Source organism: Muntiacus reevesi, chromosome 11, assembly GCF_963930625.1.
Source record: "Muntiacus reevesi chromosome 11, mMunRee1.1, whole genome shotgun sequence".
NCBI lineage: Eukaryota > Metazoa > Chordata > Mammalia > Artiodactyla > Cervidae > Muntiacus > Muntiacus reevesi.
In genome coordinates this window covers 49,092,936-49,111,304 of record NC_089259.1, presented here as the reverse complement: position 1 = coordinate 49,111,304, position 18,369 = coordinate 49,092,936, and the positions used below count along the sequence as shown (strand labels likewise).

At 37.0% G+C, this 18,369-nt stretch overlaps 1 protein-coding gene across 7 annotated transcripts in view; it reads left to right on the top strand.

The window, feature by feature from the left end:
* The window catches only part of MYCBP2 (MYC binding protein 2), a 263,283-nt gene that overhangs the window by 99,153 nt on the left and 145,761 nt on the right, over nt 1–18,369 (top strand). For all 7 annotated transcript variants that reach the window (XR_010658547.1, XM_065902278.1, XM_065902281.1 and 4 more), the window contains 4 exons: nt 3,702–3,821; nt 4,884–4,965; nt 12,668–12,785; nt 18,028–18,232. Coding sequence is in view for 6 of the 7 variants with exons in the window: in XM_065902278.1 (XP_065758350.1) it covers nt 3,702–3,821; nt 4,884–4,965; nt 12,668–12,785; nt 18,028–18,232 (525 nt within the window). In the remaining variant the exon portion in view is untranslated. The remainder of the gene's footprint in view (nt 1–3,701; nt 3,822–4,883; nt 4,966–12,667; nt 12,786–18,027; nt 18,233–18,369) is intronic.

Here is an 18,369-nt window from a genome sequence, read left to right as displayed (position 1 = left end):
TGTTGATATGAAGATTAAATTGATACATATGTGTGTGTGTATATATGTATATATATTCTTTGCAAATAAAAATTCTCCATGAATAGTAGCTTAAATTCTTCAAATTGAATTCTTTGCTTTCTCTTTTAGAATTATCTTAAAGGTACAAAATTTGAGATTTGTTAAATGTGTAATTAGTTTATTTTATCAAAAGATTTCTTAAGATGTCAGCCATTTGATGGTGGTAAAATACATGAGCCTTATTTTTGATTAATTTCTAAAGCTGCTCTACTATTTATTATTTGGGGCTGGCTACTTAACCACTCTAAAGCCTTGGCTTTCCCAACTGCAAAATGGAATAACAATATCTATATCATCAGATTACAGAATTGATTAGGGAGAGCGACAGTAGTGAATATTGACTGAGCACTTTTCATACATTATTGCACTTATTTCTCATAAGAACCTTGTGATGTGATGCGCCATGTTAAAAAGATCCAATGTCAAAATTAAAAAAAGAAAATTTTTTTAAAAGAGGGAGAAGATCCAGCATCCCAGTTTTCATAAAACTGGCAAATGAGTATATAGAGACAGGAATCCAATCCAAGTCTCTTAGGCTCCAGCGCCCAAAAACACTTATCTACTGTGCTGTTTAGATTTTCAGTGTTTAGCCAGAGATACTTAGCAAATTGTTGTTTACTACTGCTTTGCTGTTTTATTTCAGTGACTTTGTTCCAAGTACTCACTGTTTCTATGATACATTCAGCAATATGCATGCTTATAAGATTAGCCAAAAAGTATAGATTTAAATTAAAATTAAAGGTAGAGTCTTTCAGATACTGAATCTTCTTTCCTCTGTGTGTGTACACAAATAAGCATAAATAATGTATATATACATGTCATACTTTAGAGACAAAACTTTACAGCTCTCAGAGTTTTAATATCACATGATATATGTATGAGCATATTCACATTAGGGAAAAGATAGATGTGCCTAAATGGCCACTTATAAGAATATTTAGGCCTAACTTTCCTAAAAATCTGAGGTTTATTTTATTTCTCTTCATTAATACTTTTCTGAATAATGAATTTGAGCAGGATAATCTTGCTAAATTTCATTTGCTAATTTTTGAATTTGCACTATACTCTTGACTGTTTAGGTATCTTTTTGCTTTGATAAACTTTTGTAAATTTCTAAATTAATAGAATGGTACTTATTTTTTTTAACTGACATAAAATTCCAGATACAGATATAAATATTAAAACCTCTGTCACTGCTGCTGCTAGTGATCAAGAATTTCATCCCTATTTTTTTCTTATAATATTTCACCATCTATAATAATTGACAAATTATTTTTATAGATAAAAGTTGTGTTTAGGTTAACAAAATGTTTCTAGTGTTATTTTTTATTTCTAAATGATTGTCATTACTACTCATTTAATAGCTGTGATTTTAATCAGTAAATTACTAGGCTTTTTCTCCCTCTTTCCCTGATGCTGTGTCTCTTTTGTGGGCTTCGTATCTCTATTTAATCTCTATATTCAAGAGAGAGGGCAAAATGCCAAATTCAAAGGTGAAAGCTTTAACTAGGCATCAATACATTTATAGAAAGTGAAATTAAAGTGTAACATTGAATATAGTTAGGTCTGGCACAATTAAATGAACACAGTTTGTCTTCTATGATAAATCAGAGTTGGTTTTAATAATGAGATATTTTAACCACTTGAGATAAAGCTGTAAAGTTTTTATGTATCCGTCATCTTATTTAAATAGTCTTTGGAAGAGGCTTACTACTTTATGGGTAGGCGCTTGCTTATACTTTACCATTCCACTGTCTTTCCATGATGAAGAGTCTTTGAACTAAAAGTATATTGCATTTTGGATAGAGTGAAACTAAATGTGATTTTTTTTTTTTATCCCATACTCAAGTACACATTCTTGCAGATTTAATTGGCAAACCTATATTAGATAATTTAGCAAAAGAGGAATCATTATTCTTTATCCTTTTATAGTAAAACCTCTCACTAATTCAGAACTATGATACTTCAGATGCAGTATTTGTGATTTTTTTTTTGAGTAAAAATTCAAAATAACTTCTTCCTCTGAATTTTCAGGGCCATACTTTTAAGGGGAAACCTGTCTAAAATCACTAGCTTTTCAAACCAAGGGCTCAAGAAATGAAGGATTCCTTCAGCGTGCCTTCAGCCTCTGGGTCCAGCAATTAATTCTTGTATGTTAAAGGAATTTCATGTTTATGGTACATTTTTATGTAATATAGGCCTATTTTGAAGTATAATGTAGGTAACCACATTTTATTTATTGTAGCATTTAGTTTAATCTATAATCTGTACTGCTTGAAGGTAATAAAACTGAATTTTTATTTAAACGTTTTATAATTAAGACCTTTCCAGTAAGTCATATAGGCCATGTGTTATTCCGAATTAGTGAGGTTTTACTGTCCTAGTGTTGTAAAGAGTTTAAAGCTTTTTAAAATGCTAAAGTCATTTAGTTATAGAAATGGAACTTGTAATTTAGGCTAGTTTTATCTTACCTTGGATATTACTAAAGATTAGAAATATTAGTAAGGAAAGTATACATGAACATAAAATGATATTATTCTGTTTAGTATTCTAAAATGGGTAGTGAAAATACAAAATTATCTTAAAATGTGTGTCTGTAGATCCACATGTGTATCTGCATGTTATACACATTTAACTTCGATTTACTGTATCACAAAGCAATTAACTTAGGCTAGTTGACCTGAAATTCTTTTCAGATTTACATTTATTCCATGTGTAAGGAATTTGAATCTTGATGATATAGAAGTCATATTTTAGTTCAGTTTAGTATTAGACTTGGAAGGTACAGCTAACCTTTCTTATTTACACATTCCAAAGAAAGTTGTTATGTTCTGGAATGTGTTTTTAAATTTTACAGTTAAAATGCTAAAATATTTAAAGTTAATGTAGAAACCACAGGGGAGGGAGGGTCTTAAAGCAAGTTTATGGTAGGCAATTTAAGAAGAAGGGAAGAAAGAAGGAATAAAAGCAGAGGGTTTGATTGAGAGTTGTGGTTGGGGGCCAGAAGAAAACCACAGAGCAGACTGGCTGAGGGTCACGGTGGGACAGATGAAATGACTGACAGGAAACCACTGAACTACAGTAATTGGATAAAGCTGTTTGATCTTAATAAATTCTTAAAAGTTCAACTGAGTTTAGCAATACTGGTGGACAGAGTAGTCTTCCTAACATGTGTTTGGGAAATCTAAGTGATTTGCAAGTCAGCTAGAATTTTTTTTTTTTAAATGACTAGCACTAACAATATCACTAAATTTAAAACAGTTGTTAAATGACTCTGCATGCAGTTATTTTTTATACAAACTAAAATTTCCCATATAAACTTTTACACGTAGAATTTTGTTATTTCTATAACTCAATGACCCCTTTACATCACATAACTGATTAGATTAAAAGGCTTATCTGTAACCAGGCCTTATCTGTGTTTTTACTGATTTAGTAGTATTTTGCCAACAGAAGTTATTAGGTTATATTTTCAAAATTGGCTTCTTTGCAGGTAGATTCTTGATCTATCACTTCTAACAGCTGCAGATCCTTCTTGCTTGTTCCTTTTAACATTTTCTCTTGTTTTTCCATAGTAAACTGATTTAAAACTTTATTTTGAAGATGAGTCATGGCTTAATTACAAATTATAACACTTGCAGATGGAAGTGGAGAACGAGGAGAAAAGGATGCAAGCAAAATCACAACATACCCTCCAGGCTCTGTGCGATTTGACTGTGAGCTCCGGGCAGTACAAGTCAGCTGTGGATTTCACCACTCAGGTAGCAGCTGGAACTTTAGGGTATAACCGCATTTTTACAATTGTGTTGAATAGCCTGTTTGTTTAGTTTGGACAAATGTAGCCTGTTAACCGTGTGTCAAAAGCTATAGCATCTCTCAAATTTATGAAAGCATATTTATTAGACAATTCTTTTTAATCTGTGTAATGATCGTCTAGAGATCTGACTTCTCATCTGTCTTCTGATGAACTGATTCTATAACTCAAGTCATGAAATTCCTGAAGATAATTTTAAACTATAATTCTCTGATTTTTTTATAAGCTTTGTTACTATTCAGTGGGAAATGTGCATCCACAAATTCCTTTATTGAGAGCTTTTTAAAACATAATTTTAAAACTATTTTGTACCAGTACAGTGTATTAATTTTATAAATAAAATTTTATCTGCTGTTAAATCATTTGCAAAAATCATATATCTTACTTCAGCTTTATTGTGCAATATCTATATGAAAATATCACTTTTTAAATTAGAAAACTTTTTTTAAATGTAGAAAGTATTTCAGTTCCTACTAAATCATTGGCATTTGAGTTATATAGCTTAAGTTGTACTTTTCAACCTTTATAAAAATAAAAAATTCTTTCTTTGTTGTTCAGTATATTTCCTTATTTGGTAAGACATGGACAGATATTAAAGTTCTGACAGACATACTGATGTTGTACATTAATCGTGGAGAACTCAGACCCTCTACCTATATAATTATCCTAGATATGAGAGAACATTTTGTATGTAGTTACTCATTATAAAAAGACTTAACAGTTGACTCAGACCAATGTTTTATTAAATGTTAGTGTTATTAAATGGCATTTATAAGTTTAAAGTGTATGTTTTAAAAACATTATGTGTTTTTATAACTTAACAAAAATATTTTACAGAACTAAAATTATATTCTGTTTCTCTTTAAATATAAATGTCTTTGCTCCTATTGCCTATTCTTAATGGCTCTACAGATTTTAAATAGTGAAACTTGAACTGCTTTCAATATAGTTGTGATGGAAATATAAAATGCATATAATGAAAAAATAAAGCTCTGAATTTTTATTTCAGTGGTTTTAATGGAAAATGGTGACGTCTACACATTTGGGTATGGGCAACATGGGCAGCTCGGACATGGAGATGTCAATTCCAGGTACTTTAACATCTTTTGTGAAAGTGCTTTTTTTTCCTTCCTTTCTTTACTTTTTTCCTTTTTTCTTCCTAAATATACATTTCTACACTTGATATAGTATTTATACCACTGTTTTGGAAAGCGTGGCCAAATTATTGGTGGTTCTTGATTTTGTGGTTGAATGCTTTTGTGGGGACAAATGATTTTGTAGTTTTAGGAGAAAAGTTGATTTACATTTTATACATTAAGAGCGATTATGATTACCAGGAAATCATACTATATTCTTCAGAATTAATATCTTCTTAAAGGCTGTTCATGGCAATAGAAAAGACAGTGACTATCCCCAAATGGCATTTTAATATATCAGCAAAGGATATATTAATATTCCTTGATGTTATCTATTTTAAAATTTTAGCCTAATATTAACATGATGTCATCAAAGTTTTTGAATAATTTTCAAACAAAATGGTCACTTAGAGAAACTGTTTTGACTTATCCAGAATAGTGAAGAACTAATTATGGTAGAGGCTATTGGACATATTTTAATATTCATTCTTCCCTACCTCATTTGGTGATAAGGTTTTAGTTGATGACATGATCGTGAAACTAAAGGCTTCATTTTCCCGCCTCCACTGCAAGAGACGGCCGTGTGAACTACAGTGCTGTGTGCCGTTCTGGGTCACTGTTAAAGGGAAGAGGGGTACCCTTCCATTTCCCTGTCTCCCCTCCCTGCTTGCTGCCTGGAGTCCCTGCCGGTAGTGGGAGCTGGGGAAGTCATCACAGCAGTCATCAGCTGGAAACTGTCCTGAGGATGGCAGAGCCACAGGATAGTAGCAGCCTGGGTGCCTGACACCATGGGACTTCTGCAGCAGCTCCTTATACTCAGGTGCTCACCTGAGAGAGAAGTTCTGTTTGTTTAAGTCCTGGCTTATTGACTTTCATCCTGGCAGCTGAGTCCATATCTGCTTAATACAATGAGAGTGCTTTGGATTATAAGTATGGAAAATTCATCTTTAGTAGCTCAGGTCTTCCAAGAAGATCCTAAAGCAGGATTAGATGCATAGAGGGTTTATTGGTAGGAGACTTCTGTGAAAGGGAAGAGAACGGGAACCGGGCTGAGGTAGGTCTGACCCCTGCGAAAGGAAAGAGAGGAGAAAGGCTCAGGACATAGGTTACAGGGCAGCTCTGACTGAGTTTTGGCCAGGCCAGTGGGGTGTCCTCAAGCCAAGGTGACTTTTGGAAGAGTCCCACATTGGATAGGAGGGCCAGCTTTCATCCTTCTCAGTGCTCAGTCACAAACTGGTAGGTTCCCAGGGGACGAATGGCCTCGTGGACCCAAAGAAACATGGCCTGAGCCTGTCAGTCACTTGTGCTCCCTGCAGCAGGTGGTCTCAGGACCTGAGTGATCCCCATGTGTGGCTGCCCCGTCACTGACACCAGGTTTGTTTCTACGTCTGGGGAGATACAGGGCCGGTTCAGGCTAGACATGATTCACCAATCCAGTCTGCCACAGAACCTCCTTCCTTTTTGTCTCTCTGCTCTTGCCTAATTCTTCCATGTATTCATAAGATACCTGCCAGAATCAATTGGAACTGTATGATTTCTCATTCACATACAGTGAGTCACTCCAGTCATTAAAGAAAATCCAGAATTTTCACTTTATTCTGAAATGACTGCATTACTGTGGCAGGGATGATACCATTTACATAGTAAAGACCAGTGATCCTTAATCCTGGCTGCACAGTAGAGTTGCTTGGGGGACTTAAAAAATACCATGCCTGGGTTCTAAGTCTAGAATTTTTAAGAGGCCTGTGTGGAGAGGTGTGCATTGGGAGTGAGAGATGGTAGCCGCAAGGGTTGGATAGAGTATCAGTTGGATACTGATCAGTTGGATCAGTATCAGCTAGTGTCAGTTTTTCCCTAAAAGCTCTCCACGCTCTAGTGTGCCTCCAGGATTAAGGAAATACTCTCCATCCTAGAGGGCAGGGTCACATCCATGTGCAATGCAATGCACACAAAATGAGGATGAAAGGAATGTCCTTAGTTACTTTGATGAATGCTGTTACTAATGAGAAGAGATGATTGAGGTATCATTGAGTTCAGCTTCTCACTAAAAACACAAGTGAAGCATACATTTGATACTTGTTAAGACATTTATAAAACCAAGACAATCTTAGTGACAAGTATTGTGCTTGGAAAGAGCAAAAAGTCTTAACAGAATTACTTCAGCAATTGTCACTGGATATGGCATTTGTATATTGGGCGTTGGATATCACAGAGTATCAGTGACTTTGCAGGGTTGAGCAGTTACTGTTACAGGCTTTAGAAGGCAGCAGATATTTTGTTTCACAGGTTAATAGCCATCACTCGTGCAGAGACTGAGACAGGGCTTGTAATTTGTGGGGAGAAGAATTTGGAAGCTTTCTGTTCTGTTCCTCACAGAAGATTCATGACCCAGAAGAGGATTTATTATTATTACCATCATCATCATCATTTTTGCGTTGTTACTTAGCTGGCAATTATTTTGTGAGTCATGGCATAACCTGGGAAAAGTGCTTTACAGTTAGACATGAGAGAGCAGTCAGTCATGTGTGCATCAAGGGGACCACGTCTTCACAAATCAGACTTTGTACTTGGATGTCATTCCACAGAGAAGAGTTAGCAGATAGCTGTGTTTCCTGGTCTTGACTGAGTGGGAGGGGAGTAGTGAAAATCATATCTATGATTAAATTGCAACCCTCAGGTGACTGTGCTGTGTGAAGAATGAACAGAATAAGTGCAGGACTCTGCCAGCCCACCTTGAGGTGTAATGACTTTTGAAAGGGGAGGCCCTCACCTTGGCTTTTCAAATGAAGAGGGTACCTAAAAACATTGCGTCCTGGTCCTTATCATCACCCAACGAGCACCATACCTTGCCTTGCAGTGACTTGCTCAGGCGACAGTATCATAGCAATATGCTAAGTATTTTTAATAGTTTGACTATATCTTCATGAACTAGGATAGCTTTTAATGAAGTTTATGGCAACCCACTCCAGTACTCTTGCCTGGAAAATCCCACAGACAGGGTAGCCTGGTGGGCTACAGTCCATGGGATCGCAAAGAGTCAGACACGACTGAGCGACTTCACTTCACTTCAAGGAGATTAAACTCAGGTGGGATTTGGCTTAACTGCCCAAAGTCATTCTTTCCTGACATGTACATTTTCACTCCTGGTTCTATTGATTGAGGTGTCACTGGAAGGCTGACTCCTTGTGCTGTGGGGAGTGTCAAGCCAGGGCATGCAGTGAAATAATGCCTGCACATTGTAGCTGGTGGATTAAACGAAAACCAGTCAAAACCATCTGTGCTGTAAACATTCTAGTTACCCTGTTTGTCTGGATCTGTGTGGGGTTTGGAAGGCAGGAGTCAGGAACTGTTACAGATTCCAAAAGGAGTTGACCATGTGTATGGAGGAACAGTCCCAAGAGGAAGAAAGCCTCAATAGCATACCTATTAACTACCTTACCACAAAGCAAAACATTTATAAATATTTTGTTGAAATAGAGTTGGAAGGTTTTTTTTTTTTTAAAGTTTCTTGTAATCAAGTGTTTTTAACCGAAATTTATTGTATAGCACACATTAGTAATGTGTGATGAATGTAAGATAACTATTGTAGTGTGCATGTACTGAAGGTAGAAACACGTTACTGGATTTCTCTTTACTTCATCAGGCCAGGATGGCTGAGCCTGATTTTGTCACTTGGTGCCTGTGTGACCTTGGCCAGGTTAGTTAACTGTTTTTGTGGCTCAGGTTCTTCCTCTTAAATAGGAATAAATGTTTCTCTCAGAAGGTTGTTGTGAGAATTCAGGAAGATAATACGTGTTGTTTTCTTAGCACAAGCACCTAGCTCATAGTAAATGCTCAATAAATGTTGGCTGTTACTGTTGCTGCTTTTAAAAGGGATTGTCGAAACGCTTCTGAGGACTTTTATGCATTCATTCATGACTCAGCCCTCTTTTTTGCTTGTTTATATTCTTCAGTATGCTTCTAAATCTCTGAGTTACGCATTCTTTTACAATTTTCAGTAAACTTAAACCTGGATGTTGGGAAATAGACTGTATAGTTTAGATGCCTTTATTCTCTTTTTTTTTTCAGTAGAATCTTGATACTTCGAATGTTTTTGAGTTTCACCTTTTTCTTGCTTTAATATCCTCCTTCTGTGTTAGTATGCTACACATCATGGTGTCTGGAACCATTTAGATGAGGTTCAGATCTTTGTTTCATCTCTTACCAACTATGTAACTGTAATTTACTAAGCCTTAGTTTAAATAATCCCATAGGATTGTTAAAGAATTAGTATAGTGTCTACAGAATGCCTGGCATGCATACACATACACACATAATTTTTTTGTCCAGTTCTTCCTCTGTTTACCAAATAATTTAATAAATGGACTCTAGTATCATGAAAGAGTTTATTAGAAGAAATGCCACCAACTTTGGGAAAATCCTTTTTAAAGCACATCAGATCTATACATAGAATTATTTTGATAATCATTGATATATTTTATATGAAAATGCTGCATAAACTGCAAACAGATCAACAGCCTCCTCTGTCCGTGAGATTTCCCAGGCAGGAATTCTGGAGTGGGTTGCCATTTCCTTCTCCAGGGGATCTTCCCAACCCGAGGATAGAACCTAAGTCTCCTGCACTGCAGGTGGTTTCCTGCATTAAAGGTGGATTCTTTACCGACAGCCAGCAGGGAAGCCCTATAGTTCACCACACAATCCTTTGGCATGGTAATTGGTTACTGCCAAAGCTCATGGTACCTCAGATTTGAGAACCACTCAGTCTAGCCACACTATTGTGTCCTCAGGTAGGAAAGACTGCTCCTTGGAGGCAGAGCCATTCTGCTTTCCTCCCCTTTTGTTACTACACATCTTGCTGTTAGTCACCACCTCTCATTCTTTGAAAATGTAGTTTTCACAGTGTTTTCCCAGTCTGAGTCTTGCCATGCTCCTGAATGGTCCCATACAATACAGTCACCTTGGTACCTTAGTTAGATCTAGTGAACCTTACTTCCATATTCATTGTGGTCATTCCGGGATCCACAATGGATCTGGCATAGCTCTAACTCTGAATTTTTAATTTTAAACAACGCATAATCTGATGACGAATTTTTCTTCTGTTACTTAATATTGCTTTACTTGGTGTTTGACTGTATCAGTACTTCATTCTCTGCAGCCCTCTGCTTTTTTTTACTCTCTAGTATCACTTAACAACCCAAGTTTGAGATTGTCATTTATTTTCGTCACTCTTACCCTTACCAATATCTCAGTTTTCTCACCCTCTTGATCTTGATGCTAAGGTGTGACAAAACTTTAAGCATGAATCAGTCTACTTATATTTTCTATGTCTAGCTTGGACTTCTGGAAGAAAAGGAAACCACTGTTCTTACACAGATTGTTATGATTTATAGATTAAATTAGTCCTTCTACAGTAGGCAATGATCCCCTTGTTTTCTAGTTTTGAGCTATTTGATTTAAGCCCTTTTGAGAATGTGATGAAGGATATGGGCTCTCTCTTCAGAAAAACAGACATAAAGATATACACTTAAAAGTTGGCTTATAAAATTAAAAGGCTCACAAATTTCTTGAAGCTCACTCTTAGAATTCCTGTAAGTCATTTGGATCTGGGTTAAAAACTTCTAGTCTAAATTTCTTTTTCTTCCATTCACCACGATACCCTTTCCATAATCTTCAAATCTTTTCCTTACTCATTTCTTCTTGCCTAAGCCCTTGACCTCTATTCCTATCAGAGCAAAAATGAAAACATTAGATGGGAAATTCTTCAGCCCAGCGACTCTACAAAGCTGCCTGCATACATCCTTCCTCTTTGCTCCTTCTTCACGTTACACTGAAAGAGGGCCTGCTCATGTCCCCACTCGGAGACCTCTCTGCCTTTTCTGTGGGGGTCTCATTCCGTTTCTTGTCCCCCTTCTGAACTATATCCCCTCGTCTTGACTCTCTCTTTCAACTTATGCAAGTTCTTAGAAAGGACAGAGCTTCCCCTTCAGCTCTGTTTCCCTCTATCTGTTGGTTCTCCTTTCTTTTCCCCTTTCCTGCTGAGGTTTTTGAAGGGATTTTGTGTAGTCTCTGACCCCACTGTAAGTGCCTTCTTTGCTGCATAGTATCACGCCTACCTGCACTAAAGACTTCCTTCTTGCAAAATTGAGTGGTCGCTTGTGTCTGTCTCTGAGGCATTCGGTGTGTACAGTATTTCTCTGTTCTTGAAATGACTCTCTACATATCACATTTTCCCAGAGTTCATTCTTTGTTATGTCCTAGATTTCTGTGAGCTATCCTTCCTCTGTTCATACCTAAATTTTAGAAGAAACTTGCAATGAAAACTATCTCTTTTCTCTCCTTGTCTTCCTAGATCTTATTCTCATATCTTAAGTGAATGTTGCCACCATCTACCCGTTACATAAGCAGAAAATCTTTTTCGCACCCCCCTATCAACCATTTCCAGAGCCTAGTCAGGTCAGTTCCTTACAGAGCTGTCAAAATGTTCCTTTCAGTTCACACTGTTCCTAGTTCAGGTCTTCACCATAACTCATCTAGATTATTGTAACATTTTCTTAATTAGGTTTCCAGCTGCTAACCTTGCCTCTTCCCAATTCATTTTTCATTGCAGCCTGAAGAACTGTTTAAAAATATATTATATGTAATTTAAAAAAATTTAAAATGTTACAATTACAGCACCTCAGAAACAAAGCTCCTCTGTTATGTGTGGACTTTTTCTACAGTGATGATTATTCTTCTTCTTATACATAATGATTACTGAAAGTGTTTATTAAGTGATAAATAAGGTAATACAAGGGTGATTACAAGAACAGATATGACAGATCCAAGGATGCCATTTATCATAATAGTTACTATTTATTAGTTACTGTGTATCAATCACTGAGCCAAGCACATGACATATATGGGCTTCTCTTTTGTACATAGGAACCCTATGGGGTAAACACTAGTTTTATCTCCATGTAAAAGAAGAGAAAACTGAAACACAAAAAGGATGAGTAACCTGTTGAGAGTCGTGGTACGTTGCTGCTGCGTGCTGGAGCCGGGACTCACACCCGGCAGTCCGCTTTAGGCCCGAGCCTGCAGCCATTGCTGTGGTGCCTCTCATGATGTGGTGTTCTGGCTCGTGAGCTACTCTGTGCCAAAATCTAAAATTAAAGTGCAGTGGGAAAAGGTAGAAAAGAAGATGAAAAGTTCATTGACAATTATTGGGAAAAGGGTAGAAAGGAAGACAAAACTGTTTTGTGTGGTCCTTGGGTTGTATTCCGGGTAAATCAGCGCATGATTTTTCTTTCATTTAACAAATACTTGTAGAGCTCTCTGACTTACCATTCACTTTATAAGTTAACATTTTTTTTCTTTTAAAACAAATGTAGGTATAATCTTTCAGAAAAAATTAAACATTCTTTTTCTATAGTTAGAGTAGTAAATTCAAGAAACCTTTTAATGAATCTCCTTCATGTCAGTGATCATGTCTTTCTCATCTTCGTGTACCTAATATGAAGACTGGAGACAGGCATAATATAATACCTAAGTAAGTGCTTGCTGAATATTCTTATTAGTGCCTTTTATCTCTTCTGTTTTTTTATTGCATTGTTTATTGATCTTTATTTCAGTTGGGTCTTGTGAGATATTGACTAAATTTTTTTTTTTTTTAACCTAGGGGATGTCCCACTCTTGTTCAAGCATTGCCAGGCCCTAGCACACAAGTTACCGCAGGCAGTAACCACACGGCAGCGCTTTTAATGGATGGACAGGTCTTCACATTCGGAAGCTTTTCTGTAAGGAACTTTTTAAGCATTGATAATATTGCATTGTACCATTGCCTTGCCATTTGTCTACATTAGTTATTTTTTCTGGTTTCAGTGAAATTCTTGTATTATTATTGCATATGCATATTTCCTGTCTCCACATCCAACGTACACAAAACCAGAAAGAGCTTTGCTTTGAAATTAGTTTCTTCTCCAGTGTAGCTTTAGAATTTATTAAATTTAACAGCTGTGTTAGATTTGGACTGTTTTATTCCAGGTCAGAGTCTGTTAAGCATTCAGCAGAGCTATTTCTGTCATTGAAACCTTCTTTCCCAACTAGTTTGTAAAGAATCATTTCTTTCTTAACTTGTGGAATTATTTCTATTTTAGAACTTTTTAAAGGCCCGGTTTTCATGTTAGATTTTTTAGAATTATAGTTTACTTTTTCCTCTTCCTCTCAACGTCTGTCTGTTCGGCCTGTTTGTTTTGCTCTTTCTCTTTTTTCAAAACTAGAAAATAATCTGAGAATTTTGTATAGTTTGGGCATAGTAGAAATCAAGGAAAAGCTTAATAACACTGTCTGTGATATGGGTAGCTATTCAGAACTCTATAACCTAAGTCCCTGGGATGCAGTTTGCAACTCTTGATTTTTTTTTTTAATGTAAATCTGAACTTTAAAAATCTGTTATTTGGAAATGATTTTACGCTTGCAGAAGGATTGTCAAAAATAAGAATAGTGCATAAAATGCCCATGTACTCTTGAGTCAGCTTCCCCTGTTGGTAGCATTTTGACCTGTTTGATTTACTGTCTGTATGCCCGTGCTCTCATTCCCTCTCGCACACTCTGTATGTGTGTGTGTGTGTGTAAGACTTTTTTTCTTGAGTCCTTTAAGAATAACTTGTATGCATCATGATCTTTTATTCCTAAATAGTTTTGTGTTGTGTCAGTTGATCTGGTAATTCCTTTCTGACACTTTTCCCCCCTACAATCTAGGATCAGGCTTTGTATTTATTTCTCATGACTCTTTAGTCTCCTTTCATCTGTTAACATTTTCATACCTTTTCTGGGTTTATTATCGCATTGACATTTTTGAAGAATGTGGTACTTTTTTTTTTCTCCCCAAGATGATGTTCCTCATTTTTTGTTTGTCTAATGTTTCCTCATGCTTAGCTGCCGCTTGTGCATTCCAGACCAAAACACCACGTGAGCGATTTCATGTCCTTCTCAGGGCATCACAGCCATCTGGGGGCACAGAAGGCCCACCCGCCCCTCAGTGGTGATGGAATCTTTGATCACCGGCAGGATTTTGTTTGATGTCACTACTACATAGTTAGAATTTTTTCCCTTGAAACTAATAAGTCTTTGAATTGACACTGTTAAGTTTTCAGATACCTGCTTCCAAATTTCCCTCTAGATTTAGCATCTATTGATTGTTCTTGCCTGAACCAGTCTTTACTTTAATGTTTGCAAAAATGATGATTTCTCCAACCACAGCACCCCCTCACATTCACCTGTCAGCCCTTTGGGTTTTAGTGTAAGCAGGGGTCCGTTTAATGTTTGTCTGTCATCTTATTTTTGGTATAGACATGCATATTTTTTTTATTCATTACTGTACTTAATTTATTATTTGAATGTTTAGATTGGCTCAGATTTCACCAGTGGGAGATCCTTCATGCTGGCTTCTGTGTTCTGATAACATGCCTCTTTGTTATTTTTTTTTTAGTACTCCCTTACTTCCTGGCATAACAAGTTGTTCCAGGCTTAACTGTTCGAGTCCTAGAATCAGTTATTTCTCTAAAAACCTAGGTTGCTTTTAGCAGGGAACACTACTGGACAGCAGCTGAGCACTAGGTGTATTCATTGCATCCCCGGTACTCATGTAGGTGCATTTATACATACATACATACGTGTATTTTAGAAATCATAAGTCCACACTGGTTCCTCCAGCCCATTCCCCTAAGATTCTTTCTTACCTTGTCCCATTTCATATTTATGTCCCTTCTTCTTCACTTAGTCCTAAAATATGTCTGAAATAGTTTTGTATTTGCTTTTCCCACACTGCTATAAAAACAAACTCACTAAAAAGAGTTCAGGATTTGTCACTCTTATTCCTGCCCCCACCTTCCCCGCCACACACACCTTGTCCTACCCCAGGACTGAAGGTGTGACAGTCAAATACTGTGTTCATGAGGTACCGTGTTCTTAAGTTACTGTGTTCATAAGTTACTTGGTTCTTTCTCCCCACCCTCTTTCAGTGGGGTTATGTTATTGCTTTGGATTAGAGTTGGGTTCGTTTGTTTTCCTTTTCTATTTCTTTCTAATTTATTTAATGTGGATGAAAGTAGGTAGAGCTAGTAGATTCTTTGTGAAAAGTGATGACAGTCAAGGATCACCTTCCTTTCCCCTGCTCCCGAAAACAGGACCTTTTACCTGGTCCATTTTTGTCTCACCCTGTCCTGGGACAGGGGTTCATCTCCTTAGAGTGAGTAAGATCCGATCTCGGGGAGGGGGAGAAAAAGGGGTGACCTTTAGGCGTGGAGATAACTTGGCCTTGAACAATGAGTGAGGTCCCCAGGAATGCCCAAGGTATGGCAGAAAAGAAATGCGTGAAAGGGAGTGTCGCTGTGTCAGGTTCCTCTTCCCTCCTGTAACTGTCTTCCCAGCCGTTTCTAGTGTGTCCTCCCAAATTGGAGCTCTTGGGCTTCCATGGAGAGTGGTCTGTGATCCAGTGCACCATTTCAGAGGGTCCTTCAGAGAAAGATCCCTTCTCGCACATCCTTAGATGTAGTCTTATTTTTTGAATATGTAGAACTAACATGTTTCCACAAGTGAAGTTATGGAAAAATGGTGTTCTCACCCTAGGGTATTCCCTCCCTCATCTCTAGCACCCTACTCGCCACCCCTTCACACCATGCTTGTTGGTTATGAAGATCATTGTTTTCCAGTTTCTCCTTCTTGTGTTTATTATTTTAAAGATTAATAAATAAGCACACACACTGTATCTGTATTGATGTATATAGTATGTGTATATGTATATACACACATATATGTAATTATTTCTCCATTTTTTATTTTTCAAAGTGTAGCATTTTATATATGCTCTTATGTACATTGTCTTTTCACTTTACTGTATCTCCTAGAAGTCATTCCTTCTCAGTTCATAGAGATCTTCATAATTCATATTTTACATCTGCATAGCATATTGTGTGTGTGTGTGTGTATAGTAGTTTATTTAATCAATTTCTTATGCTTAGACAGTTAAGTACTTTCTAATATTTTGCAACAGCAGTGAATATTGTTAGAGGTATATCTCTGAGATAAATTTTTTGAAGATTGCTGGGTTGAAGTCTAACGCCTAGGTAATTTTGTGAGATAGTTTTCCCTCTATTTTGTGTTCTCACCAGCAGTCCGTGAGAGTGCCTCTTTTTCCACAGCCTTGCCAGCAGAATATGTTGTCTATCTTACCATTTAATTTGTGTCAGCCTGATGGGTGAGAAATGACCCTGCATACTTTGAAGGCTCTTTCCTGTGACTACTAGTGCTCACAACCCTCAAGTTCTTGCCATATTTAACATTTTCACATCAGGGTTTGGGTTTTCCCCTTGGGGGGATTATTTTGTCAGCTCTTCAGTTCTCCTTCTGAAGCCTTTTGTGCCCTGAACTCCCCGCTCCGCATGCCCCCACCCCCGGCACCTCCTCTTCACCCCTGGCCCCGGGGCTTTGTAGAGGCAGGTGGGTGAAGAAAACTTTGGTTTTTTCCTCTGGTTTCAGGTAACTTAAAAGTCATGAGATTCACTATTTCCTAATACTGCTGAAGGCTTGAATCACGTGTGATTTTCTTTGCTCCGTGTTGGTTTTATGTTGTTTTGGAGGGAATGTGAATGGTAATACTTAGAATCAAACAGTCATTATTGTCCTCTAGCCCCAGAAGCCGTATGTGTGAACCTCTGGGTGTTTAAGCATGGCTTATGTATAACCACGTTTTGAATCCCATGGGGCTCTCCAGGCACCTGTCATATTTTTAGACTGGTTTTCTTTGAATTAGTTGGTTGATAGTAGGGGAATAGATATTTATTTCAGTAGTCAATGAAAAATATAATTTCTTTTTCTCCAAAAGTATAATAAATATCTCAACATGATGGACACATTTTTTATGCTGCTGTTGTTTTGTAAAAATGATAGACATTGAAAGAAGCTGAGCAAAAACAATGACATTTCTTGGCTTCTTCTCTGATCATGAGCCTCTGTTCATTCTGCCCCGAGAGTGAAGCGCTATTGCTTTTGCCGTTTGTGGCTCTGTTTTCTTGGTGTTTTCTTGAAGGAGTGGTAGGACTCATTGGAAACCTGGTAGTTGGGAGAGAATTCAGCCACAGCTTGTGCAGTGCTCTAGGCTCCCTGGGTCTTTGCGGGGTTTTGCTGTGGTTTCTCATTCCTGTTACTTGTAGTGAACCCCAGCTGTGGTGCCGCACTGCTTGCCCTCCAGGGGGATTTGGAAAGGGCAGTGCTAGCAGAGAGAGTGTGTGAGAGAGCGAGCTTCTGAGCTGGGGGCGGGTGAGTGTTTACCAGTCCAACATTCATGTTCATTTACAGCTGCCTGCTTGGTAGTGAAAACCTTCCTGTTACTGTTTAAATTAGACTCTTCCCTAACCTATGGACAGCCATACTTTTAAAGTGAGTTAAAAGTTACTTAAGGCAGCATAATGATTCTGCTCTTTATCTTCAAACATGAATGAAGTAACTTACTAATACATGATCTACTAATACTTACTAATACATGTGTGAAAAGATGTAATTTCCTAATTGTATTCACAGTTGTAGTATTCACTATTTTTGATATTTTACCCAAATATTTTTAGACTCTCTTGAGTTCAATACTGACATTTTTGTTGGACTGTCAACTTAAAATATCAAAGTGGTTTTTTAAATGAACGATTTGTGTTACTACTTTTTAAATACATTGTATATTTATTATACATTTAGATGTTGAAGACAATACAGTGTTTCAGGGAGATTCCTATTTCAACTTCGTTATTATTTTTTAATATATTCTTTGTGGTTGTTAATATTAAGGGGAGCATGCCTAAGAATAACAGAAATTGCTTCTTTATACAAGTTTGGTACAAATTTCATGTGAATTTCATTTATTTAAAGAAAGAATCAGTCAACAATTGATGAAGAATGCTGTTTTTGTCTGCTGTTTCCTTAACTTTATAGATTATTATAAATTATTTATTCGGTCATGTTGTTAATGTGATTTATTTAATCTTTTAGAAAGGACAGCTGGGTAGACCAATTCTGGATGTGCCATATTGGAATGCAAAACCAGCTCCCATGCCTAACATTGGATCAAAATACGGAAGAAAAGCTACCTGGATAGGCGCAAGTGGGGACCAGACTTTCTTACGAATTGATGAAGCACTTATTAATTCTCATGTGCTTGCTACATCAGAAATTTTTGCCAGTAAACACATTATAGGTAATACCGCCCCCGCCTCCCAAATAAATCTTCCTCTGAAAGATCCTTGAAAGCACATGCTTCATCTTTCCCTATTATGACACGTTGTCCTGTAGCTTTTTGTATTCTTTCTGTTTGACGAATTTTAAAAGAAGCTT